The following is an 18,067-nucleotide window of genomic DNA, read 5'->3' as shown; positions in this document are numbered from 1 at the left end:
TGTTGATCGGAAAGTGATTAAGTTTCGGCAAAACCTCGGCAAAAGGTCGTGAAACCCCACAACGTGTTTGACGCAACTCACGAAAAAATGTTCGGTCGTAAGTTGAGAAACCACCCATCTTACGTTGATGCTTTGAATCATATTTGGGTCTGAAGGCAAGCCAGAATATTAAAGCAAGGCTGTTTATACCAGTAAAACAAAATGTTGGCGTCAATACATCTACTTTTGGGCTATAGTTTTCTAAATACTAAGTTTTTTTTGCAGCTTATGTCAGCTTGTTTATGACAGAAGATGATTTCCATAATTATTTTAATGTTGGTTGTTTGTGACGACATAGACATAGGATCGACTCAGAATGTAAACGAAGGTAAATGTTCAAATCGAAAATGTTTCCATAATGTAAATTTTGCAAATAAGCTTTTTAAAAATGAGTGTTTTTAAACCATCATATGTTTTTTTCAGGCGGATTTGTGCAACGTGTTTCTCACTGTTTCAAAGGATTGAACGTCATAAACGAACCAAACAATCAGTCCGTTCCAATTCTCTCTTATTGTGGTTCAGTGGCTAATTCAAGTTGTGGAGTATATGATATCAAAGCAGAGCAGAATAACTTGCCTAGTAAGAGGAGATTTAAATGCTATTGGGCGTATTGGGTTGTTAATTAAACCTGTCTCATAAAAAGTGTTGGTTCAATTGGTGCCTATCGAAAAAAAGTAAATTGTAACAAACCAAATAATAGCGCGGTTTGTATCATCTGATCTAAAAGCTCGACTGAACTGCATTACGAAACTTCTACGTTGCCGACGCGAAGGCAATAAGAGAAAGTTTTCAATTGCAACAACTTAACGTTTCAAAATGTTTTCAGTTCACTATCAAGTATTCTCATGTTTATACGCGGGATCCAACACAGCTTGCGAGGTGGCTTTTCCCGGGAACTTATCAACATGTAACCTTACACAATGCAAAACGCCGGGTTGCAACAAACCGGCCAGGCCATCACACTGCCCACCACCACCAACTGACGGTAAAAATATTTGTATTTATGATAATTTGCAAGTAATCGGAATTAAATATCTCGTAACCACAAGTTTCGTCGTTTGCATGTAAATATGATTTATACGTGGATCAAGTTTGGCGAAAACTTTGTGACCCGGTGTAGTGTAGTAGTATTTTTCATTATGTCATTGTATTTTACATGACTCAGCAAACGTAAGGGCTCTAATTATTTGCAAAACAATGTGAAAGTGTTTATGTCAGTAATCTACTGTGGTACAGAAAACCTTAGTTTAAACTCTTGATATAGTATCCGTGACCCCTTTCTTTATAATTTCCACAACAGAAATTCAAGTCTTACCAAAATGCACGGTACAGAAGAACTTGACCAAGGCGTTGGATTGTGCAAGACCAATGTTAAGTGGACTTCCATACACAGATGCAGAAGTATGCAGGTATTCTAAAGCAAAGCTGTTAGTTTCAATTGTGGGGCATCTTGTCTAGTGTGTAATGCCAGATTGGAATTTGGGTGGAGGATTTCTTTTGATGGATGCTAATTTCCCGGACTTTTCCCGGAAAATTTTTCCCTACAATCCACTCAGAAAGTCAAAATAGAATATATTCAAAAACTTTTCAGTGCACATTTAGGCTATTATTGTTCAATAAAAAATCTTCCATACAAAATATATATTTTCTTTTATTAAATATTGTGACAAAAGTGACAAGTTAACTTTCAAAATAACTTAATGCTTTGTTTAATGTAGGGAAAAAATAAAGCAATCATTCCAATGTGGAAACGATTTTCTTGCCAAATGTCTTGACAGTAAATGTCCAATGTTTTTTGACTATTTGCAGAGCATTGGATATTATCTACGAAGGCAGTCTATGGTATATTTATATTTTCTTGAAACACCGACCTTCTTAATCAGAATTGTTCTTCTGGCACTTAAGTTTCCAAAGTGTTTCCAGCGGTTTACAACAACTTGTTGTAAGTGTTACGCCCCGCTACACATCTGGTCACATGATGACACAAACGGTGCCAATGTTATCCATTCCCTTTTCTCTTGCGTTTTTTGTGTTTATGCGCTTGATGCAATATTGTTGACATAACTCTGAGGAAGTCTCGCCGGATGGGTTTCAAATAAACACTTTAGAAACTTAAGTGACACAAGAACAATTCTGATTAATTAGTATACGTGGCAGTAAAAATAGCAGTATACCGACTTCCTTCTTTTTTAACCCAAGTGACATTGAATTTAAATTAAAACTGTTTTCCTAAATTGTAAAACTGGAAAAATATCTATTGAAATAGAAGGAAATTGTTTTGAAATTCTAGAATGCATTGAACTTTTTCAACATAAGTCAATTGGACAAACGAACACTTGACTCTGTGTGTTTAATCGACTCAAACAATACTTTAAAAACTTCAATATCAACTTCATTACAAAACTTCACATTACCCAACCTCCCCTTCCCTCCATGTGACAACACAACCATTGGGGATTTGTATTCATGGAGTTTGGAATTCTTGCAAGATATTTTGGTCAATGGAGCAACTCACAAGGATGTCTGCAGGTTTTAATTAAAATAAAAACAATAAAATATAATTCATTCAAAAACATTGGAAAGGAAAAGATTTCCTTGAAATTATTCACACACATACTGTAAATTCTTGCTGGTAAATTAAAAGCATTTTTACATTTTTGTGCAGAATTGCTGCTGGATTTTTGGGACGCTCTCGGCGATTGCTCCAAACTCGATGCACAAAAAGCGGTTTCACAGATTATTTATTAAATGCTTTACAAACTTCATATGGAGGATTTTCTTTTGAGGCGAACAGAAGTCAAATATCGAAAACTATTGATTATATTTACGATTGGTTGCTCAAATTCACCCCCCCAACTTGTGAAGGTTTGCTATAAATTTTGGTATTGATTATTTCTGGTGAAAAAGTTTTACCCAAATCAATGTGCCAGTACCTGTATTTTCCATCCAAGATCTGTTATTAGTTTTTCCAGTGGATCATTTCCACCGATACACGTTTACTCAGAGGATAAACGCAAAGGTTGCAACTGATGTTTTGGAATCAAAACTGCTTTCTGCATTTAGTTTTCAACTGACATCTGTTAAAAATGTAACTGTTTCAAGCATTGACCAAGCAAAGTTGATTGTGAGGTTAGTTTGCTTGGTGAAGATATTGTTGTTTATCCACTCTGTTTTAAAACTTTTCAGTTAATCCATGTTAAATTCTTGCTTTCCCAAAACCAAAAAGAAATAAAGGTGCTTTCCCTAACATATAAACTGCTTTGCAAAAAAAAAATTTTTCACATTGTTTTATGTGATGAGTTTAATGGTAACAAATATACTGATGAGGTTTTGCCTTTTTGCTCTTCATCATACCATAATATAACGGTTGTTGTTTCTAAAAAGTGTTTATAAAGTCTTGCATTGCTCATTGTAATGTATTTAAAAGTTTAATCATTGCATTAATTACTCATTAATTACTCAAGTCTTGTAATCACAACAAATATTTTGTAGATACTTAGTAATAACAGATGACTCATTCACAGTCAGCTACAACTTGCTTATGGAAAGTTACCAAACCTACATATTACAACACAGTATATCATACTTAACTGATCTGCCATTATCAGGTATTTGACAATCAAAATGTTTGCTTGACAAATATAGATAGAGTTATTGGTACAAACATATTGAATCAACAGGACCTTGTAACAAAGCTAATTTAAATGGGTTTTCATTCAACTCAACATCCGTTGGATCAACAGCTTTTTCCAATGAGCTTTGTGGAAAAGGTATAAGTTATTTTAAGTGAAAAAAAAAATTCAACAAAATCAAGATTTTCTAGGATGGTTTAAATCCTTCACACAAAAATAAAAATGTTGGCTCCTTATCATTGTGGGCCCATATAATTGTGTCCACTTTTGGAAATATTTGGTTGTTGATCCAGCTTAGCTGCAATACTGGTAAACTTTAAAGTTAATTTCAGGTTTTTCAAAAGCGTCTGTGATTTGTGACGCAACATTACAAAACCACGTCGGGATCGGGAATATTTTTGCTCCAATGTTTGATTCAAACACATTTACAAATATTTCATGTAATATTCAGTTTAATAAATCTGTAAGTGTCAAAGTTGATTTGTTTGTCTTCAAAATAATTGAAGTCATAATTATTTTCCAGCCCCCCCTGAACACAACAGAACAGTTAAGTTCAACTTTAAGTGAGCTACACCTTTTAACATCTTCCCCAAACTCATTAAATTCCAGTGAGATTGTCGAAACATTGTCAATACTGGATTCTGTCTCCCAAGCTTTAACTCAACCTAACATTGAGGTTGGTTTTTTAATGTTTAATGTTTCTTGTTGATTTTCTCCATCATAATTGGACATTGTGTCACCACTGGAAGTTTTTTGTATATTATTTGTACACAATTGGTTGAAGCAAATTAAAATATTTACATAAACTTAACCTTGCATTAACAGGTAACGCCTTCAACATTGAGTGACATTGTCCATATATCTGACAGTGTTGCAATATTTGTTCAAAATTCTGGTAAAATTGGAGTAACATCCCCATCTAGTGGTAGTTTGAATGCATATAAAGTTGTGGTGGCGATTAACAAAGCTTCTCAGAGAGTTAACTTAACAGCTCTCGGCCAATCAAGTCTTCTGATCAAAACCAAACAAATAACCTTGAAGGTACTTTCTTGTAACAAGTTGAGTTGATTTGATTTAAATGACAGCTTTGCTGTGTATGTCAAATATGTTTTTTTCTCTCATGTGTGGCACAACAAAATAACAAATCAAGAACATAAACAAACACAATTTTAATCAATCAACATATCTTTTGTAAAGTCAGTAGAAAAAATGATATTACTGCAAGCAAGCAGTAGAAGAACCTCCATAAAATCAAGTAATGTTTCAACATCAATTTTATTTCAGGTTTCTGACGTTACACTAAACAAAAGTGATGTCATAAACTTCTCCCCACCCATTGTTACATCATCAACGGGAGAGTTAATTCAACCAATCAACATCAGTGTTCCTCTTGAGCCTTCAACAAGCGGAAACACAAAACTACGGACTGTGTTTGTCGTTTATGAAAATGACACTCTTTTCTCAAACTCACAAAAAGCAAAATGGGTTAGTTCCATATTTCTGTGGTGGAAATTATTTTCCATCTTTTTCAACAGAAATCATCTCATGATAAGCAAAGTGGAGATAATAATATGAATTGTGTATAAGCTGCAGATAGATGGCCACTGTTTCGACCTAAAAGGACACAATGTTCTGTTTTCTCTGTAAGGTTGCACCTAGTTTTGTGCCCAACGGATGACGGTGATTGTATAGTCACCACAAAGTGGAAGTCTTTGCTTGGTCGTTTGGTCAGCAAAGTCGTCTGAAAGTCACACCAGCTGCACTGATAAGACCTTTTAGGTCGAAACAGTGGCCATCTGTCTGCAGCTTATACAGAAATCATCTCATTCCTTACTTTGAATAAAACTTTTTGTCAGGTTGTATCCGCAATCCTCGGAAAAGGTGCAAAGACAAAAGAATTGAAGGAATTTGTTAAAATAAAGCACAGAAATGAAAGGACCAAGCATGGAGAAAAAGAGAAGAATAACAGAAATGATTTATTGGTGACTTGCTCGTCTGCTTTTAATCATTCCCCCATTTTATACTCTCTTGTGCCACCAGGTGGACATTGTGAAACAGCAGTGTGTATTTTGGGATCCACAGCACCTTGTGTGGTCAAATGTAGGTTGCAAACTTGAAACACGAGTTAATCCCCCATTGTGTAAATGTAACCACCTCACTAGCTTTGCCCTCCTCGTGGTAAGTTTTATTATTAAAATATTTTCCTTTTTTTTTAACAAAACATGTTCTTTGCAGTCCAGGGTTGAAGTCCAGGCTGATGTAGTTTTGTTGGTCATGAGTAAAGTTGGTTGTATTATTTCTATCTGTGCGATTGCTCTGACCATTCTACTCTATCTGCTACACAGGTTGGATGTTTGTTGTAATAGTTTGAAAATATATTATTTGTTTTATTTTGATGAAGTTGTTTTGATGTGTTTGTGAAGCTGGTGCTGAAAAAGAAAATTTATTATATTTAAATTGGGGCAAATATGTTACTTTGTTCAAGTATTTATTAAACTTTTGTTTTCCACGAACACAAGAGGCCAATATTGAAAATATTAACAGAGATCTTCGTAAGAAGGAACACGTCCAGATCCAACTCCACATTAACATTAACCTTGTAATCGCTTACATCATGTTTCTTGTTGGCATCTCATTGGTTGACACAGGATCGTGGTGCACTGTTGTCGCAGTGATCATCCAGTATTTCTTCCTCTCTGCTTGGATGTGGATTGGTATTTACAGCAACAAACTCTACTCATCCATTGTCAAGGTGAAATATGTTTAATGTGTTTGGTGTCTTGATATTTTGATCCATGTATTGGAATGTAAATGATGGTTTTACTCATACATTCATAATGCGATCAAATTTCTTTTTGTCGTTCAGGTTTTCTCTGTTGGGTCCGCATACTATGTGTTAAAGAGTTGCATTGTGGGATATATTCTACCATTGGTGATTGTTGTGTTGAATGTTGGCATTACTATCGGATACGTCGACAAAGTGAACCTCAATTATGGTAATTACTTAAACAACACAAAATAAAAATGAAAACATAAAATAAAAATGAAAATGAAATCACAAAGATGAACATGAAAACAATATCTGGTGAATGTTTGTTGCAGATTATGATCCCCCACAACTTGACCCCCAATCATCAAGTTATCGTCGTGACAACATGTGTTGGATCCATAATTATTCGCTGTACTTTGGCTTCATCCTCATCGTTGGTTTCATATTGCTCAATAACATTGTGGTTATTGTTCTCGTTGTTAGACATGTCAGGAAGATGGAGAACAGCGTGAGTTGTAAAATATTGGTTTTGTCAATAAATGCTTGCAGACGTTAAATAATTTTGTAATATTATGGAAGTATTTGTTGCAGAAAATAAGATATTTATAAGAAAACCAAGCAAGATGTTACCATAGTTACAGCATTACATCCATTATCATCTTTAGGTTCAGTCAACATCTCAAGGGAAAGATTTTCTCCAACAAGTTAAAATGGTTTTCACAATGTCAGTTACTTTTGGGGTTACTTGGATTCTTGGTTTCTTCATGCTTTTATCAGATGACCAAGTTTATTTGCTAACTTTTAGTTGGTTGTTTACAATCTTCAACGCTTTCCTTGTATGTTGAATAAACTTTGTGTGAAATTGTCAACTACTAACCTTAAATCTTTTTAAGGGAATCCTGATATTTTACACGTCTGCAGTTTTACGAAGGGAAATATTCATAATGTGGACAAAACCTTTCCGGAGTCTCACAACTAAAAAGGAAACTTCATCTGTTGATGCCTGGATAAGTAAAGATAAAACCACCAACCAGAGTGAAAATGTGACAGGAAATCAACTAATAACCGATACAAGATTATGATGTGATGGACACTACCATCCAATTTGTTGTAAATGTTTTTGTCAAATAAATTTTGTTTAAGTCATTTCAAATTTGAAGCTGTTTGTGAAAGGATCTCTCTATGGATAAGCAGTCATTTTTACATGACTTGATTGCTTTGTATTGGAACACATCTTGGCTTAAGACCGCATATCAGTATTTCTATTAAAAAAGTTTAGCCCGCGGGGAATGCCCGTCTTGTACCTCGGTCATAGAGAAACTCAGTGACGTCACAAGGGAATGAGCAGGAAGTCACGTGCTGTTGCCAGAGCGATTTTCAGCGTGTTTGGTGCAGTTTTAGCGCATTTTTTGCCCTTCTCATTCAGCTAGACATTTGGTGCTGGGTGCTGTGAAAAAGTGAGTTGAAAAAGCATCAATATGTTCAAGGGGATGTAACTCAAAATTGAATCACAGAAGTATACCTTAATTTGTGATTTTATATTAGGCCCGCCTCTTGTCTATGCATTCAGGTCAAAATTAGTTGCAGGATATTTGCTTGAAGCGCCCTCCAGAGACATTATTTTAGCCAACGGACATTATTTTAGCCGAATAGGCTGCAAAAAATAGAAGTTGGTTTTGCGAAATAAATTTTCACAAAAACCTCATCCAATTTGCAATTTGATGTTGGCCCCAACCCTTTACTACGCAATGGCAAAAAAAATTGTCACAGGAAAGTTGCTTTGGTTGCCCCCTGGGACTGTTTTTGCTATCCCATAGGACATAAGATCCTCCTGGAGGCTCATCAGATCCTTGCTGTGTCTTTACCGATGCAGCTGCAATAATTTTTTTTCTCTTTAAACAGTACCAGTAGATCTTCATGTGTCACCGACCACAGGAATTGTTGTTGGCAAACAAGCAAACCACTCGGTATGGGTAATAATGTTGATGGCCTTCAAAACTTGAATTTGGGGATTTATTGCAGATATGGGGCCTTAAGTAACAGATAAATAGTTAAGATTGCGAAGCACTTCCAAACCTGGGAGTTCGTCCAAGGGTCCATCAGATAGGTGAGCCAGGGGCCCATGAATACGCAAGAGCAGCCATTAAAGTGTAAATATAGTTTGTTCATTTTGAAATCAACTTCAGCTTCTGCGCTTTCTTGCTTGTTATTTTACGTCACAAACTGAGATTTAGTTACGCGGGGATCCGCCAACTTCGTAAATTTGTAAAAAGTTGTGCAATTTTAACACCGAAACATTTGCTTGGATTATGACATGCGATCACATCACAGTGCCCTCATGGTTGGTTTGGAATTTGATTTTGTCTCACTTTTGTTTCGTGTTTGCGTCGAAAAGTCTGACGCACATTTGTGTCTTGCCGCAAATTGCTTGGGATAGGTTAGACTACAGTATATGGGATGAATTCACAATTCCTAATTACAACAACCATCACATTTGGCCACTTAAATATGGTTGTTCTTTCAAACGTTTCCTAGAACACTTTATCAATCGACATACAGTTTGCCCAACTGTTAGCTTGTATTCGCCACAAGAGTTGATTGTTTATGGCAACATTTCTTCCAACAACATTAAGTGAATCACGCACCGTCCTGATGTATGATATCCTGTTGGCGAGTGAAGCAAGTTAAGGTATCCCCACAAACAACCTTTACACTAAGTTAAACGTACGCAGTGGCAGAGGTAGTGAACATGCTTCTAAGCAGATTATGGATTCGAAGAAATTATTTGGAAAACAGAATGTTGCTTGTAGTCATTTGTGTTTTGTTCGCTAACACAGCATCACAATATACTGAAGGTGAGGATTTCTACAAAAAATGGTAAACATACTTCGACACGCATCTGCAACAATTTCATGATTAACAAAACTAATTGACATTCCTACAGCTCAAAAAGGAGTAAAAGACGATCACACCAGTATGAGATCTTTATTAAAGAAACAATAATTTCGCCTATTGGCATCTTTAGTTTCTGTCTGAAAACAGAGTAGCAATAAAAAATTAAATTGAATAATTAAAAAAAAAATACAGCACTAAAGGTGTGACGTCGCCAAAACGCAAAAGGTAGGGGGAGTAAGTTGTATTCTGTTTTCTACGTCACTGCCCTTTTGTGCTCCCCCACCTTTTGCGTTTTGGCTACGTCACACCTTTAGTGCAGTCTCTCGTCGCTTCTCTTGCAACCACAGCGGATTGTCGCAGAAAACAGCTTTTTTATCGTTTTATCGCTTTGTTTTTCTTGACGGGGCAGTCCCGAAAGTGGACCTGTTGAGTTATTTTGTTTTTGTTTGTGTTTGTGTTTATTTTTTAATTATTCAATTTAATTTTTTATTGCTACTCTGTTTTCAGATAGAAACAGAAGAAGCCAATAGGAGAAATTATTGTTTCTTTAATAAAGATCTCATACTGGTGTGATCGTCTTTTACTCCTTTTGTTTTTTTGTTTTTTTTTTGGAGATAATTATATTTTTACTTCTCATACGGTAATTTATTATCTGCTTGTTCGCGCTTTGATGGGAATAAAATTAAGTATATTTGTGTCACCCCATGCAACCACATGACAGCAATGCAATTCTACGGTATTGCGGAGTTGCATTTTAAGGACCTTTGGTTTAAACAAAATATTTCAAACAGGCTATAACGTCGTAGTCGGAGCCGGAGAAGTCCAGCCTTATCCTTCGTATAAACCTCTGTACTGTTACGATGGTTTAAACGTCATAAACCAACCGAATAATCTCTCTGTTCCTTCACTGTCCTTTTGTTGGGGCACAAATGCAAGTTGTGGTCTTTATGACATCATATACAACCACTCTGGTAATGCAATTCTGTTTTTGTTGTAAATAAACCGATTGCATGTTATTGCTAACAACAATTTGTCAGCGGATAGCTGATAATTTGCCTTCATTACAATTAATTTTATTTCAAAATGTTTTCAGTTCACTATCAAGTATTCTTATGTTTATACGCGGGATCCAACACAGCTTGCGAGGTGGCTTTCCCTGGAAACTTATCAACATGTAACCTTACACAATGCAAAACGTCGGGTTGCAACAAACCGGCCAGGCCATCACACTGCCCACCACCACCAACTGACGGTAGAGATATTTTTTTCACCTTAATGTTTATATTAATTTTTTAGGATAACACAATAACATCGGGTCACAAAGTTTTGGCCAAACTTGATGCACATACAAGTCTGTGGAAAAAAGAAATGTAGTTGAGGTTTGGCGAAAACTTTGTGACCTGGTGTAAGAGTATTTTCCAGGTTTTGCAAGGTTTAAACGAAAAAAGAGGAGTCATCAGTTTTAAGATGACATTACAAATTTTTTGGACGTATTTGTTTACTCTTTGGCTGCCAGAAATTATTAATTTTGACAGTCGGACCAATCAATGGTGTATGCGAGATTATTGTAAAAAAATGTGTTTGAACTAACCGCAGTTTATAAACTAACCTATTTACAATAATTACAATAATTAAATGTTCGGAGATCGGAAAGCAAAAAGAAACATGCACAAAAATTTCATTTGATCGTATGGTATGACATCCTTTAGTGCAGTGCCTCCCAACCTTTTTCATTTCGCGACCCACTTTTAATGTAAGTTTTATTATGCGACCCACAATGAGATATGACCAAACGTGGTCTAATAGAAAACTGTAACATTCAGAAATGCTTCGCGACCCACCCGAAAGAGCTTCGCGGCCCACCTGATATAGCTTCGCGACCCACTGTTTGGGAAGCATTGCTTTAGTGCCACTAATTTATGCCAATTGGTGGCGGGCCGGTGGCCATGTTGATGCTAGCTAAGTCTGTTTGCGTGTTCTTGCTGTAGACTACTAAATCTAAAGACACGTTTGCAATGTTAGGCGGCGTAAAGTTTAAACACGTGACCGAATTGCATCGAATTAACTTCAAAGAACGTGCAAACGTAACAGCGCGATATAAAAAACAGACAGAGAGACAGAACGATGACCACGAGGGCGTTTCATAACAAAGAGTCGGGATAAACGTGGTTGTCCAGCAGAGTATCAGGAACTTGTTTCCGTCTGGTGTTCCAGTGTTGTGTTACAGGAAACATGCGGCGTGGTCAGAACTAGGCCAGGAAAAACATGCGCGTTGTCACAATACCTTTAAAGAAACATGACAACCCTGTAGTTCATTTTCATGTTATTTTGAAACGACGATGGAGTTACACAACTTCCTGTTTATAGTTAAAGCATACAAAGGAAAGTAGAACTCCTAAAACATGTTTGGAAATCTCTGCTTTACAAGAGCAAACCTAAGTCCTTTGTCTGTACTGTTTATTGTTTTACTTATTTGGTTTTAAACAGCGTTGTTTTTTAGTGATACTGATGATGCCAAATTATAGGAAATATATCATAAACAACACTAAAGACAAAGGACTTAGGTTTGCTCTTGTAAAGCATTGTAAAGGAAAGTTTTCATATTAAAAGTACACTGATTGAAAACAGAAATTCAAGTCTTGCCAAAATGCACGATACGAAAGAACTTGACGAAGGCGTTGGATTGTGCCAGACCAATGTTCAGTGGACTTCCATACACAGATGTAGAAGTATGCAGGTATGAAGATATTTCCAGGACAATTTGCAAAAAATAATATTGTTAAGCTGATTAATTCATTATTTTTAATCATAGTGACAAACAACTTTTTTTTGTGATTTGTTCTTTGTCATTAAGAAGTAAAACTACCCCCTTTTTATTGATATAAATTTTGTTGATGTAGGGGAAAACTACAGCAGACAATCGAATGTGGGAAAGAGTTTATCACAAACTGTCTTGACAGTAAATGTCCAATGTTTTTTGATGACATTGAAGGTTTTGGTTCTTTGATACGTCAGTTAGTGGTAGGAAATGTTTGTTTGCTTATAAAGAGCTCATTGCCCTTTTTTGTCAAACATAGCATTGTTTCTGTCTACACTTGCTGGTATAAAAAGTTGATGTTATTCTGATAATAAAAAGACGTTATTGTGAATAAAAACTTTTATTCCCAAATCATAACAAGTTTTTTTTATTATGAATTTGCAGAATGCAATGAAGTATACAAACATAAGTCTGATGCCAAACAACCAAACACTTGACTCTCTGTGTTTAATCGACTCAAACAATACTTTAAAAACTTCAATATCAACTGCATTACAAAACTTCACATTACCCAACCTTCCCTTCCCTCCATGTGACAACACAACCATTGGGGATTTGTATTTATGGAGTTTGGAATTCTTACAAGATATTTTGGTCAATGGAGCAACACACAAGGATGTCTGCAGGTTTTAATTAAAATAAAAACAATAAAATATAATTCATTCAAAAACATTGGAAAGGAAAAGATTTCCTTGAAATTATTCACACACATACTGTAAATTCTTGCTGGTAAATTAAAAACATTTTCACATTTTTGTGCAGAATTGCTGCTGGATTTTTGGGACGCTCTCGGTGATTGCTCCAAACTCGATGCACAAAAAGCAGTTTCACAGATTATTTATTAAATGCTTTACAAAATCCATATGGAGGATTTTCTTTTGAGGCGAACAGAAGTCAAATATCGAAAACTATTGATTATATTTACGATTGGTTGCTCAAATTCACCCTCCCAACTTGTGAAGGTTTGCTATAAATTTTGGTATTGATTATTTCTGGTGAAAAAGTTTTACCCAAATCAAGGTGCCGGTACCTGTATTTTCCATCCAAGATCTGTTATTACTTTTTCCAGTGGATCATTTCCACCGATACACGTTTACTCAGAGGATAAACGCAGAGGTTGCAACTGATGTTTTGGAATCAAAACTGCTTTCTGCATTTAGTTTTCAACTGACATCTGTTAAAAATGTAACTGTTCTAAGCATTGATCAAGCAAAGTTGATTGTGAGGTTAGTTTGGGTGGTGAAGATATTGTTGTTTATCCGCTCTGTTTTAAAACTTTTCAGTTAATCCATGTTAAATTCTTGCTCTCCCAAAACCAAAAAGAAATAAAGGTGCTTTCCCTAACATATAAACTGCTTTGCAAAAAAAAATTTTTCACATTGTTTTATGTGATGAGTTTAATGGTAACAAATATACTGATGAGGTTTTGACTTTTTGCTGTTTATAATATAACGGTTGTTGTTTCTAAAAAGTGTATATAAAGTCTCGCATTGCTCACTGTAACTGTATTTAAAGGTTTAATCATTGCATTAATTACTCACAAGTCTTGTTATCCAAACAAATATTTTGTAGATACTTAGTAATAACAGATGACTCATTCACAGTCAGCTACAACTTGCTTATGGAAAGTTACCAAACCTACATATTACAACACAGTATATCATACTTAACTGATCTGCCATTATCAGGTATTTGACAATCATATATAAAATGTTTGCTTGACAAATATAGATAGAGTTATTGGTACAAACATATTGAATTAACAGGACCTTGTAACAAAGCTAATTTAAATGGGTTTTCATTCAACTCAACATCCGTTGGATCAACAGCTTTTTCCAATGAGCTTTGTGGAAAAGGTATAAGTTATTTTAAGTGAAAAAAAAAATTCAACAAAATCAAGATTTTCTAGGATGGTTTAAATCCTTTACACAAAAATCAAAATGTTGGCTCCTTATCATTGTGGGCCCATATAATTGTGTCCACTTTTGGAAATATTTGGTTGTTGATCCAGCTTAGCTGCAATACTGGTAAACTTTAAAGTTAATTTCAGGTTTTTCAAAAGCGTCTGTGATTTGTGACGCAACATTACAAAACCACGTCGGGATCGGGAATATTTTTGCTCCAATGTTTGATTCAAACACATTTACAAATATTTCATGTAATATTCAGTTTAACAAATCTGTAAGTGTCAAAGTTGATTTGTTTGTCTTCAAAATAATTGAAGTCATAATTATTTTTCCAGCCCCCCCTGAACACAACAGAACAGTTAAGTTCAACTTTAAGTGAGCTACACCTTTTAACATCTTCCCCAAACTCATTAAATTCCAGTGAGATTGTCGAAACATTGTCAATACTGGATTCTGTCTCCCAAGCTTTAACTCAACCTAACATTGAGGTTGGTTTTTTAATGTTTAATGTTTCTTGTTGATTTTCTCCATCATAATTGGACATTGTGTCACCACTGGAAGTTTTTTGTATATTATTTGTACACAATTGGTTGAAACAAATTAAAATATTTACATAAACTTAACCTTGCATTAACAGGTAACGCCTTCAACATTGAGTGACATTGTCCATATATCTGACAGTGTTGCAATATTTGTTCAAAATTCTGGTAAAATTGGAGTAACATCCCCATCTAGTGGTAGTTTGAATGCATATAAAGTTGTGGTGGCGATTAACGAAGCTTCTCAGAGAGTTAACTTAACAGCTCTCGGCCAATCAAGTCTTCTGATCAAAACCAAACAAATAACCTTGAAGGTACTTTCTTGTAACAAGTTGAGTTGATTTGATTTAAATGACAGCTTTGCTGTGTATGTCAAATATGTTGTTTTCTCTCATGTGTGGAACAACAAAATAACAAATCAAGAACATAAACAAACACAATTTTAATCAATCAACATATCTTTTGTAAAGTCAGTAGAAAAAATGATATTACTGCAAGCAAGCAGTAGAAGAACCTCCATAAAATCAAGTAATGTTTCAACATCAATTTTATTTCAGGTTTCTGACGTTACACTAAACAAAAGTGATGTCATAAACTTCTCCCCACCCATTGTTACATCATCAACGGGAGAGTTAATTCAACCAATCAACATCAGTGTTCCTCTTGAGCCTTCAACAAGCGGAAACACAAAACTACGGACTGTGTTTGTCGTTTATGAAAATGACACTCTTTTCTCAAACTCACAAAAAGCAAAATGGGTTAGTTCCATATTTCTGTGGTGGAAATTATTTTCCATCTTTTCCAACAGAAATCATCTCATGATAAGCAAAGTGGAGCTAATAATATGAATTGTGTATAAGCTGCAGACAGATGGCCACTGTTTCGACCTCCGTAAGGTTGCACCTAGTTTGGTGCCCAACGGATGACGGTGATTGTATAGTCACCACAAAGTGGAAGTCTTTGCTTGGCCGTTTGGTCAGCAAAGTCGTCTGATAGTCACACCAGCTGCACTGATGAGACCTTTTAGGTCGAAACTGTGGCCATCTGTCTGCAGCTTATACAGAAATCATCTTATTCGTTAAAATTTCTTACTTTGAATAAAACTTTTTGTCAGGTTGTATCCGCAATCCTCGGAAAAGGTGCAAAGACAAAAGAATTGAAGGAATTTGTTAAAATAAAGCACAGAAATGAAAGGACCAAGCATGGAGAAAAAGAGAAGAATAACAGAAATGATTTATTGGTGACTTGCTCGTCTGCTTTTAATCATTCCCCCATTTTATACTCTCTTGTGCCACCAGGTGGACATTGTGAAACAGCAGTGTGTATTTTGGGATCCACAGCACCTTGTGTGGTCAAATGTAGGTTGCAAACTTGAAACACGAGTTAATCCCCCATTGTGTAAATGTAACCACCTCACTAGCTTTGCCCTCCTCGTGGTAAGTTTTATTATTAAAATATTTTCCTTTTTTTTAACAAAACATGTTCTTTGCAGTCCAGGGTTGAAGTCCAGGCTGATGTAGTTTTGTTGGTCATGAGTAAAGTTGGTTGTATTATTTCTATCTGTGCGATCGCTCTGACCATTCTACTCTATCTGCTACACAGGTTGGATGTTTGTTGTAATAGTTTGAAAATATATTATTTGTTTTATTTTGATGAAGTTGTTTTGATGTGTTTGTGAAGCTGGTGCTGAAAAAGAAAATTTATTATATTTAAATTGGGGCAAATATGTTACTTTGTTCAAGTATTTATTAAACTTTTGTTTTCCACGAACACAAGAGGCCAATATTGAAAATATTAACAGAGATCTTCGTAAGAAGGAACATGTCCAGATCCAACTCCACATTAACATTAACCTTGTAATCGCTTACATCATGTTTCTTGTTGGCATCTCATTGGTTGACACAGGATCGTGGTGCACTGTTGTCGCAGTGATCATCCAGTATTTCTTCCTCTCTGCTTGGATGTGGATTGGTATTTACAGCAACAAACTCTACTCATCCATTATCAAGGTGAAATATGTTTAATGTGTTTGGTGTCTTGATATTTTGATCTGTGTATAGGAATGTAAATGATGGTTTTACTCCTACATTCATAATGCGATCAAAATTCTTTCTGTCGTTCAGGTTTTCTCTGTTGGGTCCGCACACTATGTGTTAAAGAGTTGCATTGTGGGATATATTCTACCATTGGTGATTGTTGTGTTAAATGTTGGCATTACTATCGGATACGTCGACAAAGTGAACCTCAATTATGGTAATTACTTAAACAACACAAAATAAAAATGAAAACATAAAATAAAAATGAAATCACAAAGATGAACATGAAAACAATATCTGGTGAATGTTTGTTGCAGATTATGATCCCCCACGACTTGACCCCCAATCATCAAGTTATCGTCGTGACAACATGTGTTGGATCCATAATTATTCGCTGTACTTTGGCTTCATCCTCATCGTTGGTTTCATATTGCTCAATAACATTGTGGTTATTGTTCTCGTTGTTAGACATGTCAGGAAGATGGAGAACAGCGTGAGTTGTAAAATATTGGTTTTGTCAATAAATGCTTGCAGACGTTAAATAATTTTGTAATATTATGGAAGTATTTGTTGCAGAAAATAAAATATTTATAAGAAACCCAAGCAAGATGTTACCATAGTTACAGCATTACATCCATTATCATCTTCAGGTTCAGTCAACAGCTCAAGGGAAAGATTTTCTCCAACAAGTTAAAATGGTTTTCACAATGTCAGTTACTTTTGGGGTTACTTGGATTCTTGGTTTCTTCATGCTTTTATCAGATGACCAAGTTTATTTGCTAACTTTTAGTTGGTTGTTTACAATCTTCAACGCTTTCCTTGTATGTTGAATAAACTTTGTGTGAAATTGTCAACTACTAACCTTAAATCTTTCAAAGGGAATCCTGATATTTTACACATCAGCAGTTTTACGAAAGGAAATATTCATAATGTGGACAAAACCTTTCCATGGTCTCACAACTAAAAAGGAAACTTCATCTGTTGATGCCTGGATAAGTAAAGATAAAACCACCAACCAGAGTGAAAATGTGACTCAACTAAGAACCGATACAAGATTGTGATGTTTGAAACAAATTTTTGTGGGAGAAACGTTTTGATGTTTGGGTGCATGGCAATTAACTTTAAATAATCTAACTCTAAATATTTGCACATTTGAAAAATGAAATAATTGCAAAATGTTTCCGTATGTTTATGTTGCTGGTCAAGTTCATTTTGACGTTTTTCTGTTGGTTTTCGAGTGGAACAGTTTCCACATTCCCTGTACACGCTTTACCGGTAATACATCGAAATCTTAAAACATCTTTCGGCTATAACTTGGGATTAAATGCCATTTAAAATAGTGAGCAGCATACAAAGTATTAACGTTACATAAAAGACGACCCCGTGTTCTTAAAAACACCTAAAAGAAAACCTTATTGGGATTCTTGCCCC

At 35.3% G+C, this 18,067-nt stretch overlaps 3 protein-coding genes across 7 annotated transcripts; all 3 read left to right on the top strand.

Moving 5' to 3' along the window:
• The first annotated feature begins 293 nt into the window (after positions 1 to 293).
• Positions 294 to 7,532, top strand: LOC145899623 (adhesion G-protein coupled receptor G7-like). Of its 5 annotated transcripts, XM_082988498.1 has the most exons (22): positions 294 to 367; positions 463 to 618; positions 866 to 1,024; positions 1,340 to 1,448; positions 1,758 to 1,881; positions 2,330 to 2,568; positions 2,705 to 2,904; positions 3,003 to 3,168; positions 3,532 to 3,647; positions 3,720 to 3,809; positions 4,004 to 4,134; positions 4,195 to 4,347; positions 4,497 to 4,712; positions 4,956 to 5,156; positions 5,528 to 5,653; positions 5,712 to 5,849; positions 5,907 to 6,016; positions 6,216 to 6,423; positions 6,538 to 6,667; positions 6,774 to 6,949; positions 7,107 to 7,277; positions 7,335 to 7,532. In XM_082988498.1, exons 1-22 carry the CDS (start codon positions 313 to 315, stop codon positions 7,521 to 7,523), a joined length of 3,363 nt encoding a protein of 1,120 aa, XP_082844624.1. In that variant the 5' UTR covers positions 294 to 312; the 3' UTR covers positions 7,524 to 7,532. The 5 variants fall into 5 exon arrangements, with proteins under 5 accessions (XP_082844624.1, XP_082844623.1, XP_082844622.1 ...); XM_082988497.1 differs by having other exon boundaries at positions 3,012 to 3,168; positions 4,004 to 4,347; XM_082988496.1 differs by having other exon boundaries at positions 4,004 to 4,347.
• Positions 7,533 to 10,419: 2,887 nt separating this feature from the next.
• LOC145898349 (uncharacterized) lies at positions 10,420 to 13,099 on the top strand. Its single transcript, XM_082986776.1, has 5 exons — positions 10,420 to 10,588; positions 11,965 to 12,073; positions 12,237 to 12,357; positions 12,539 to 12,780; positions 12,917 to 13,099. The coding sequence occupies exons 1-5, from the start codon at positions 10,420 to 10,422 to the stop codon at positions 12,948 to 12,950; spliced, it is 675 nt and encodes a 224-aa protein (XP_082842902.1). The 3' UTR covers positions 12,951 to 13,099.
• A 149-nt stretch (positions 13,100 to 13,248) lies between these two features.
• On the top strand, positions 13,249 to 18,037 carry LOC145899624 (adhesion G-protein coupled receptor G7-like). The gene is made up of 15 exons (XM_082988502.1): positions 13,249 to 13,380; positions 13,727 to 13,842; positions 13,921 to 14,010; positions 14,205 to 14,335; positions 14,397 to 14,549; positions 14,699 to 14,914; positions 15,158 to 15,358; positions 15,715 to 15,840; positions 15,899 to 16,036; positions 16,093 to 16,202; positions 16,402 to 16,609; positions 16,724 to 16,853; positions 16,954 to 17,129; positions 17,287 to 17,457; positions 17,515 to 18,037. Exons 2-15 carry the CDS (start codon positions 13,776 to 13,778, stop codon positions 17,695 to 17,697), a joined length of 2,100 nt encoding a protein of 699 aa, XP_082844628.1. The 5' UTR covers positions 13,249 to 13,380; positions 13,727 to 13,775; the 3' UTR covers positions 17,698 to 18,037.
• The last annotated feature ends 30 nt before the right edge of the window (positions 18,038 to 18,067 follow it).

The sequence above is a fragment of the Ascidia mentula genome, chromosome 4 (assembly GCF_947561715.1).
Source record: "Ascidia mentula chromosome 4, kaAscMent1.1, whole genome shotgun sequence".
NCBI lineage: Eukaryota > Metazoa > Chordata > Ascidiacea > Phlebobranchia > Ascidiidae > Ascidia > Ascidia mentula.
Note: the sequence above shows the minus strand (reverse complement) of the source record. Positions and strands in the feature narration are given on the sequence as shown.